The sequence below is a fragment of the Neltuma alba genome, unplaced genomic scaffold (assembly GCF_004799145.2).
Source record: "Neltuma alba isolate B1F8T4 unplaced genomic scaffold, ASM479914v2 tig00006355_pilon, whole genome shotgun sequence".
In the NCBI taxonomy this organism is placed as follows: Eukaryota; Viridiplantae; Streptophyta; class Magnoliopsida; order Fabales; family Fabaceae; genus Neltuma; species Neltuma alba.
In genome coordinates, this window is record NW_021634441.1 from 1,580 (window position 1) to 11,835 (window position 10,256).

Genomic DNA, 10,256 nt, shown 5'->3' on the forward strand with positions numbered 1-10,256 from the left:
CAAGCCTGGCGGCCTTACCTGAATCTGGAGTTACGGTGCGGCGGTCACGAATGACGGATTCTTCTGCTCCATCTTTGACCTTCCACCCCACAAACCCTAGCCCCAGGATGTTCAATCCTCCCTGCAATTCGCCACCCGACCTTTCAACAGCCCTCTCATCCCTGAACACAACCTCATTCACCTCTCGCACCGCACCTTCTATTCTCCCCTCTCTCTTGCGACCGCACTCAAAAACCCTAACCCCAATCTCGTACAATGCCCTTTCAATCATCACCACCTGATGCCTCCTGAATTCCTTTTTCTTCACTACCTCGTTGCCCTTCCTCTCCTCACCCTCTCCCCAATCCCGACGACCTCCTTCATTCTCTCTCTTACCCCAAAACCCTCCAGTTCAATGATCGTTGTCGCCAGGACAACTGCTTCCAACAAACTCTCCATGATCCTCACGCTGAACTCTTATTCTCTTTGGAGGATACGTCGACGTTGGTTTTAACTTCTTTTACCATGATTGCCCGGGTGTGGTTACTTTGTCCGATGTGGATGCTATGAAGAGAACCTTTACGCTTCCTGGTATATTATCAATTGAATGCTTTGGTTTTGTTAAGGCTAATGACATAGAGATTAAGTATTCTGAGCGAGAGCATTTGGGAATTCTTCCCTCCGAGTACTGGACTATCAAGAAAGAGGTCGACGCTTGGGATGATTATCCTACTACATGCTCGCATGGTGTTCTTCGTGCGATTGGAGGTGTAGGAATTACTAAGGCATGTGATTTCATGAGATGGATAATGGCAAATTCGCCCAGATATGGTGTTGTGATTGATATGCCTATGGGACAGCATATATTTTATTTAGTTGTTGTTTTGTTTTGAAGTCGATTCTTAGAGAAGCTTTAAATACATTGGATGTGTTGAACAATCAGCTTTTGGAGGAGTTAGATGCTCCGAGTGTCCTGTTTTGGTTCGGTCATCGGCATGGTTAACATCACAAATTTCAATTTTGTATGGTTCAACGAAGGGAAAGCTATTTGTTCTTGATTTGCTTAAGATGTGTACTTTAGACGGTGCATCAGCTCTGTTGTTGTATACCTTTGGGAAAGCTGACATTGAAGCCCCCCCATTTAAAGAAAAGTTTCGGAATCAAAATATTGCTGGCATGGACATGAAGGGCGCAAAATATGACATTCTGCAAGAAGGAAATGCACACTCTGGGCAGAACAACGTTGTGGATGGAACTATTTGTAGCTGTAATGTCTCCATATCCCAAGTTGCAGCAGCTATTGCAGCATTGCATGAGCGATCTTTGCTTGAAGATAGAATGAAGAGACTGTGGTTCTCTCAGCAATCAAACAAATTTCAGCTGTATGTTGCTTACACATTTCAAACCCCCCAAAAGAATAACCTCATGAAGAAGATTTACAGAATTTAAAATTACTGGGGAGTCCAAAAGAGATTTAATATATCTGTTATACACATCCCAATGTTCCAAATTCACAGAACTTGGGAAAAAGGTTCATGATTTATGATTATGCAAATTCCAATCATCAATTTGTAATCTCGAGCTGAACATAACTAACCTTAGACTCTTCTGGATAGTTGCAATTTCGTTACAGATTACATATTTTCATTGTAGAATTGTTACCTAATCTTTAGCATTCTGCATGTTTCTTTTCCACCAGTTGGCTACTATGTCCGTGCTCTACATGTTGTTTTTTCTTCTAAACAATTAAGAGATGTGACTGGTCTGACACTCGCGGACATCATGTTTGATTTGCCCCTGATTATTATAAACTAAGTTATTGTGAATACTATGTCCGAAAATAAATCTTTTATATTTTATCTTTTTCCATTAGGGTTGCTGAGCATTGTTATTTGACTGAGAAAGCGAATGAGGAGAGGAAGAAGAGGCCTAATTATAGAGCTGTGATTGACTACGATGGGCTTCCTCGACAGCAATCATCTAACATGGTAAATTTAATCAGATGTGAATGAGCAGCGGAGCTTTCTGATCTACATTTGCCTGAATCATGTTTTATGCATAATGGGATGAGCTTTTACTTCTTTTGGCCTTGTTTAGAGCACCGAAAGTAAAAATGACTGGGATGAACTAGTTTGCTTCAATGATGTGTTGGACCTTATTCTAAGTCTAAAATTCTAAGTCTAAAGCTCTTCATATGACATCAAAGGATTGCTAAGATACATTTGCTAACTGCCTTCCTTACGGAGTAGCACAAAATGTCAATAACATTAGAGAAACTAATTCTAAATATTTATTGATGCTCTTTTTTTATCTGATGTACTCCACACTACATGTACTTAATATACATAAACTTTCTGTTGGTTACAGGGAACAACCGGAGTGAAGACACGGGAGGAGTTACTAGCTGAAGAAAGAAGAGACTACAAACGTAGAAGAATGTCTTATCGTGGCAAGAAGATAAAGAGATCAACTGTACAGGTCAGAATCAGATGAAAATTTTTTCTACAAGCATAGCTTGAATAGTACCATGATGCATCATTTCTTGTATAATTTGACTATGAAAATTTTAATCCCAGCTATTCAGTAAGCTCTATATTCATTTCTGTTCTCCTTTTGAAGGTGATGAGGGATATAATAGAGGAATACATGGAAGAGATCAAGCAGGCGGGAGGTGTTGGGAGCCCTATGAAGCAATCTGATGAGAGTGGGAGTTGCCATGGAATTTGCCATTGGACCGCCGTGACATGGATATTGAAGCAAAGATATTAAGAAAAGGCAGTCGTGAGTCATCTGTGGCAACAGTTTGTAATCCAAGTCATTATGAACAGAAATCACGAACTATCTATTGTGACAAAAGCAAAGCTGTCGAGATCCTAGAGGATGCCTCTCCTAGAGATTATGAACAACCTAGACAAGGACATTCCAGAAAGCATGGATATATAGAAGCTCATGGGAATACTGTCCATGCACGTTATGGTAGAAAACATGCTTCTGGCGGCCCTGAAGGACCAAATAGTTATGGCCCATCAAATGACAGTATCAGTTGTCATAGAAAACATGATTATTCAAGGAGGAAAAAGTATGATGAGAAGTCGAGATCCAGAGATAGGTGGCAAGGGAACTCTCACAGGAATCATGATTATGATTCTCCCTTGAAAAGGGCATTTGAGGATCGATATGATCCTTCAGAATCTCTTGATCTCTATGAAGATAATGTCTCCCCGGTACTAAAAGATAAACTGTGGTGACAGCCATCACTGTGTACGACCTCTGTACACTCAGCACAGACAGGACACGTCCGAGCAGGGGTACTTTTTTTTTTTTAGGGGGGGGGTATATATACTATCTGGCTTTAACTTCTGTATGGATTCCAGAAAGTTCTACATTTTGATGCGGTTATTTGCATAACTTTGCAGTAAGAAGTTATCTGGCTTCAGCATATGACTGTATCCTCCTTTGTATCCTTAACTGTGAATTTTGTTCATTTAAGCAAATTTTGCTGTGACTTACGGTTTTGTTCATTATGTTCGTCATTTTTTTCTCTTAGAGGGAAGCAATAAGAAATGGGAATCATAGCAACAATCTATCATCATGCAATAAATCTACGTTGAAGTTTTTAGGATCAGTGGCGTCTTAGCTCAATTTATGATTGTTTTACTTTCATGTCACACAAAAAGAATCAGTTATGTCTTTTCTTTATGAATGGAATCATGTTGGACAGAAGTTATATGCTTTTTTTTTTTTTTTTTGGGTGTGCTGATATTCTTTGCTTTAGATATTGAACAACTAAACTTCTAACGTGTGTTCCTCATTTTGTTGCTTTGGATATTGGTATGCAACAGCAACAGTGGGCACCTGTAAACTTCATCGTATTTCGGATATCTTAGCGAGCAATGATAGGAAATAATATGTACTTGCCTCTCCTTGCATATTTTGTCGTCAACATTAGCTTGCCCGCATCCTACCGTTCCATATCACATGTCCTTAGACTACACTTCGAATACTTGATGCATGCAAAAGGCTGGTCGCGTTTCGTTTGTTAGCCAGCTGTGATTTCATGGCAACAAAATGAATCTGAAACGAAGCGCATGTTCCAACAATACCTGAAACTGTGATTAATTTCTTGAAATGTTTGTTACTTTCTTTTGCGTTGATTTCTTGCTTGATACAGGATAATCTTTCAATTCTTCCCGTGGTTAACTCAGGTTTTTGTTCGCCTTTTTACTTCAGAGCTGCAGAAATCTTTCCTTTGAGTTGACTCGGTCAATTGTTTAGTTTATTGTAGACAGCCAGAAATGGAGCTCGTGTTACTGCTTGTATAACATGCCTGGAGATGGGTCTTGGAGGGGAGATTAATTCACCATGAGAAAATGTTCTTGAATCATGACTGCCTGAAGCCCAGGGTCTCGTTCTTGCCACCAGAGATAAAACTATCAATTCTTTTGCGGCGGGACCACCCAAAGCCTTACTCAAGGCTCATTTGCCTCTTGTCAAAATATGTTTACATTTTTTCATTTCCACCTGTTTAAGGTATTTCAGTGTGAATGAATCGTGTGCCCGGCGCTTTTAGCAAACACTGGGATTTGGTTGGTTTTTTTTTTTTTGGGGGGGGGGGGGGGGTGTCAAACAACGGGCCACTAGAAGCTTATTGCAGGATAACATTTTAGCCAAGCTGTGTGCAAGTTACTAACAGGTAATAGCATCCTTCCATGCAACTTGCGTGAAAAGGCTTGGAATGTGATTAAATCTAATTTGGATTATTTATATTTAAAAATTTTAGTACTTTTTAAGTGATGAATTTCATTTTAAAAAGTGATAGCTGAAATTGTTGAAAAGTGGTTATTAGAATCAGGTTATTTTTGCAAAAGAGCTGTGGGTATTTGAAAATTTTATTGGAATAATGTCATTTTGAAAGTGGAAAAAATGTAGCAATGTTTACCTGTCATGTTGACCCAATTTTGTTAATGTGGCATGCTTATGTGGCATTTATCTCACCTCTTTCGTGATGTCAGATATTTTAATAGGGAAAAAAAATGAGAAAATAGAAAACTCTGCCTTCCTCTTTCGTCTCAAAAGGGAAAGACCAAGGCTGAATGGAATTGAAATAAAACGGAAAAAAAAAAAAGCAGTGAGCAATAGTGGATAGGATTATGAGTGTGAATTTGTTTAAGCACTACATGTTAATATGTGATACTTGTTATCAAAATGAAATTTGAACTATTTAAATTTAATTTGAATAGTTTGAATTTAAAAATTAAAATTTAAAATGAAAATTTTTTAAATGGCATTTGAAGATTAACTAACGTATTTTTCATTTCATATTTGAAGATATTTTTTCAAAAGTGATGCTCCGTCACAATGGAGGAAAATTGTGGGGTGTGAGACGAAGCAACCTGCATTCGGATCTTTGTCAATAGTACATTCACTTGCCGAGACTGAATTTGAATGTTCGAATTATGAGCACGGAGCAGGAGTGGATAAAACAGGGGAGAATGAATTGTGTGGATAACGGTTGTACGAAGGGCAGATTCAGTGGATACAAATGAAACCGCCGAGACTGAGTACGTGGAAGCGTCGCATTGGTGCCTTGGCCCTGCCCTGTTTGTGACGTCCCCCAGTTTTGGCATGCTTTGCTTTGGGGACCTGGCTTCTTGCCCCAGACCTATCACCACCATCCCCATACTATATGCCCATTAGAAATATCCGATTATTGTGGAATTTCATGGACTTCGATTATCAATAAATTTTTGCGCCTATACTTTTAGGAAAAATCATTTTAAAAGTGCCAGTATTTTTTTTAATTCTTAACTTAGTACCTATGTATTTTTTTCTCTTAATTAAATCTTTAATTTTGCTCTATTAACGTCATTAACTCTTGCAAAGAGACTAAAAATGCTGGTAGAAAAAAATTACAAGAGCTAATGTTGTTAAAAAATAAAATTAAATAATTTAATTAAGATAAAAATACTTAGATACCAAATTAAAAATTGAGAGAAAGTATAAATACCTGTAATATAATATTCCCTACTTTTAATTAAGGGTATTCTCATAAATATGCACTGATTTTCTCTTCTTTATTATTATTTTTAGTTCTAAATATAAGAGTTAGGCTGTATTTATTTTGATCATAAATATATGATCTCAATTCATTTTTTTAAAAATATATATATTTGTTCCTTCATCAGGAGGTAATTATAACATGTGCAATTAGAAAGGATATTTGAAGGAAAAACACATTTATTATAAATAACTAATTTAATTAATTATTTTAATATATGTAAATTAATTGTTTTACCTCTTATATTAAAAAGGGAGAGAGTATAATATTAATTTGCAACAACTGAGGGAATGAGTGAGTGGAATGTGAAAGCATGGGATTGTTTTGCAGATGCGGGAGAAAGCAATGTCCGAAATAAAAGCGATGAACGTGACGTTACAAAGATGTTTTGTGAGAATTAGTCACCAACACTGCTCAACTGCTTTCCCTATCTTCTTATCCCTTTTCCATTTCTGCAACATCCAACATTCTGTGGTTCCTATTCAATTGTTACTTGCGTGAGCCTATCAAACTCGTTCAATATAATCCCCTGATATTTTCAAGAAAAGCGCAGGCCATATCATACAAGTCACGTTTAATACGAAGCATTAAAAATAAAGGGTAGAGATTTAAAACAGGATTGAGAAAAATCTATTAAAAATGTTTAGCATGAAAGATTATTTATTATATAGTATTAGACAAACTCATGTACGTGAGATTAAAAAATACTATAGAAGAAGATGGCATTCCCCAATCTTATCTCCATAAGTTTACCTGATTTCATATAATAAACAATTGTTCATACCATATGCTCTTTTAATAATTTTTCTAAATTATAATTTCAACCCCTATCTTTCATTTTTAATACTCTATATCAAACGCAACAATAGAGTATTTGCATACGCAACAACACGTAGCCACGTCCCCCCCCCCCCACCCCCAAAAAAAAAACTATTCTGCCGTCCCTGCCACTAACATGTTGATAAGATAAGTTCAGTTCTTTGCATGAAATTGTGGCGTGACACGCAATCACCCGCCGTTAACATCCTTTCCTTAGTGTGTGCACACTGTACAAAGCAAACCGCACAATCTCATCAATTAATTCTTGTTCTTTCTCATTATGTTGCTGCTTTATCTCTTCACCCACTCAAATGCTCATATGAAAAGGACTACTCTTTCCATTTCAAGCCCAGACAGACAGAAGCAAACAAAACAACAGCAGGGTACATCCATGATGTTAGTTTGGTTGAAACATGATTTTGGGAGTTGGGTCAGTTAGTCGGGCAGACTTAAATCATAATACTGTTCCTTAATATTAATATAAAATCTCGTTTGATTTTTATTTTGATTCTAAATATAAGACCCCAATCAATTTGGTCTTTTATATTTATCTATTTTTTTTCAAAGATAGTTCTTATAATAATGGTAGTTCTAGCCAATACACTTGAATAGTAATAATATTTTAAGAAAGATGACAGTTTTTTTAATTTACTTAAATTAGTCAATTAGCTCTTATATTAAAGATCAGGATTGTAGTATGTAATTAAAACCAGAAAGCGCGCGGGCCATTACAAAACCAAAATCACCATTTTTATCTTCATCCTGTTGCCAAACCCTTGACAGGCCCAATGTATATAAATAGTGGGGGCAACCTCAGTCCAACACCATCTCGTCTTCTCCCGCCACACTTGGCTATTCACGTACGTTAGCTGAGCCCAGCAAAAATGCTCTCCTTGTCTGATCACGACTTGGTTTTCATCTTTGGTCTTTTAGGTGTGTGGGTGTGTGTGTATTACTTACGCTCCAATTATACGTTGTACTCGTTCACATAACAATTCTCTCCTTCATATATATGCTCTCAGTCTCCAGCAGCACCTAGCTAGCTAGCTAATGTTTGTCTGCTATTTTCTCCCTCCACTGTACTGACTCCTTTTGCTGCGCTGAACGTACGTAGGTAACGTTGTGTCGTTCATGGTGTTCTTGGCGCCCTTGTAAGTAAACAAAAAGAAAGAAGAGATCGAAACTTGCTTACTATTATATAACTGAGGTGGTAATAGGCTGAGTTAGAAAACTAAATACTAATGAAGTTGTTATATGTGTACGCGCGTGGGTGGCAGGCCAACGTTCTACAGGATATGGAAGGGCAAATCGTCGGAAGGGTTTCAATCCATCCCATACGTGGTTGCACTGCTGAGCGCAATGCTGCTGCTGTATTATGGTTTCCTAAAGAGCAACGCCATCCTGATCATCACCATCAACGCCATCGGATGCGCCATAGAACTCGCTTACCTCATCCTCTACCTCACCTTTGCTACCAGGAAGCAGAAGGTGCGTGCCCAGTTGGCATATCTTCACTCTCATCTTGTGGCTTTCAATGTAATGTAATGTGATTGCAGATTTGGACTGTGGGGATGATGGGGATATTCAACGTGGGGGGGTTTGGGCTGACGCTCGTAATTTCCATATTGGGAGTGAAGGAATGGGAGCGCGTTCACGCCGTTGGATGGATCTGCGCCATTTTCAACATCGCCGTCTTCGCTGCTCCCCTGAGCATCATGGTGTGTGCGCGTGCGCGCGCGTTTATAATGTGCGGGTATAATATAATAGCATGCATGCATGTATGTGACGATGAAGTCTTTAATTTGCAGAGGAGGGTCATCAAAACCAAAAGCGTGGAGTATATGCCCTTTACTCTGTCCTTGTCTCTGACGCTGTGCGCCGCCACGTGGTTTTTCTACGGCTTCTTCGACAAAGATTACTACATCATGGTGAGCAGTAGTTAACGTGATATATATATTTACACACGCACACACACGTGTTAATGTGTTTAATATTAACGAATGACGAGCACCGAGTGGAAAATAGAAATAAAGAATGAAGCTAAGCATGGATGGATGGACCAGGTGCCGAATGTGGTGGGATTCATGTTTGGAGCGGCTCAGATGGGGTTATACATCGCGTACAAGGACGCCAACAAGAAGGACTCCCAATCCAAAAGCATGCCGCCGGCGCCGCCTCAGCTCCCCGACGTCGTCTGACCTCTTAATTAAGGGGGTCTTGTATCTTCAAAACCACGGTTTCAGAAGCACTTTTTTACAAAACGAGATAACCTCCTCCATATATTTATTTCGTAATCCGTAAAAGTACTTCTGAGACCATGATTTGGTTTCTATCCAAATACCCCCTAAATAGCTCCTCCTCTCCCCTTCTCTTCTCTCTTTTCTCGTGTACGTACATGTGGAATAAATTATCATTACACTTCATAATAATTTCTCATTCTCTTTTTAATATTTATTTGAACGCAAACTTCTCACCCCCCCCCCCTCGAGACAACGCCTTAGCAAAGGCTCCCACCGCATCCCGCCTAGAGAGGATGGGGTCCTATATGATGATATGATATAATCTACGAGTCGAGCCGATCGTACGTGAAGAAACTGATATCTCCCCGGCCCCGTTCCCAGTTCCAATCCAGGGCTCAGCGCTATGCTTGTTTCGTTTCGCGTTAATGGAGCAAACCTCATTAGCTATCTCAAAATGAAAGTTAATTACCCGCTTACTTTTATTTTCGTTCGCATACACTTTAATCTAAAATGACTTTTACTCCCCATAAGCAGCTGCTTTTACTTCTCTTTTACCGAGTTTCAATTTGCAGGACTGACTCTTCTTCTTCAATGATACATTCAAATGCGAAACAACACGCGCGCACGCGTATATTACTGAACTGGGCTGGGCTTTCATTGATATATATGCGCGCACGTGTATTTTTTTTTTTTACCTACCCAGTTTATCAGAGTTTTGTTCAGACTATATCTGGATCCGACCCGCATTGAGCACCTGGCTGTAATGGTTGAGTCTCCCATAGGGATTTCTACATACACTGAAACTCAAATTCGAGACCTCGTTTAAACGGTACCTAGTCACTTAACACTTAGACTAACCCCTGTTCAAGCTTGTGACAGTGACACCTCTGGGCTTCTGGCCTTTCGGCTCCGATCAAGAGTAATGCCTGATCGGGCTGTCACCGGGACCGTTGCACATGCATGTAAATGAAATATAATATTAAATGAAATGAAATACTCTCATATTAATAAATTACAAATTAATAAACAAGTCTCAATAGCAACTAAGCAGACTCTAAGCTGCACAAATCAAAACACGCCACGTTGTTTATTTTGTTGTGGCCAGCAGCCATGTTATTAATTTCTTAAGTGGGCTGCAAAGACGCAATACAAGATATACT

The 10,256-nt window shown here is 38.8% G+C and overlaps 1 protein-coding gene and 1 pseudogene across 1 annotated transcript; both read left to right on the plus strand.

Annotated features, from left to right (window-relative positions):
* Positions 1-280: 280 nt before the first annotated feature.
* Positions 281-4,345, plus strand: LOC114750206 (U11/U12 small nuclear ribonucleoprotein 48 kDa protein-like; annotated as a pseudogene).
* Positions 4,346-7,740: 3,395 nt separating this feature from the next.
* Positions 7,741-9,054, plus strand: LOC114750208 (bidirectional sugar transporter NEC1-like). Its single transcript, XM_028938757.1, has 6 exons — positions 7,741-7,789; positions 7,971-8,007; positions 8,134-8,344; positions 8,413-8,574; positions 8,665-8,784; positions 8,920-9,054. The coding sequence occupies exons 1-6, from the start codon at positions 7,741-7,743 to the stop codon at positions 9,052-9,054; spliced, it is 714 nt and encodes a 237-aa protein (XP_028794590.1).
* Positions 9,055-10,256: the final 1,202 nt, after the last annotated feature.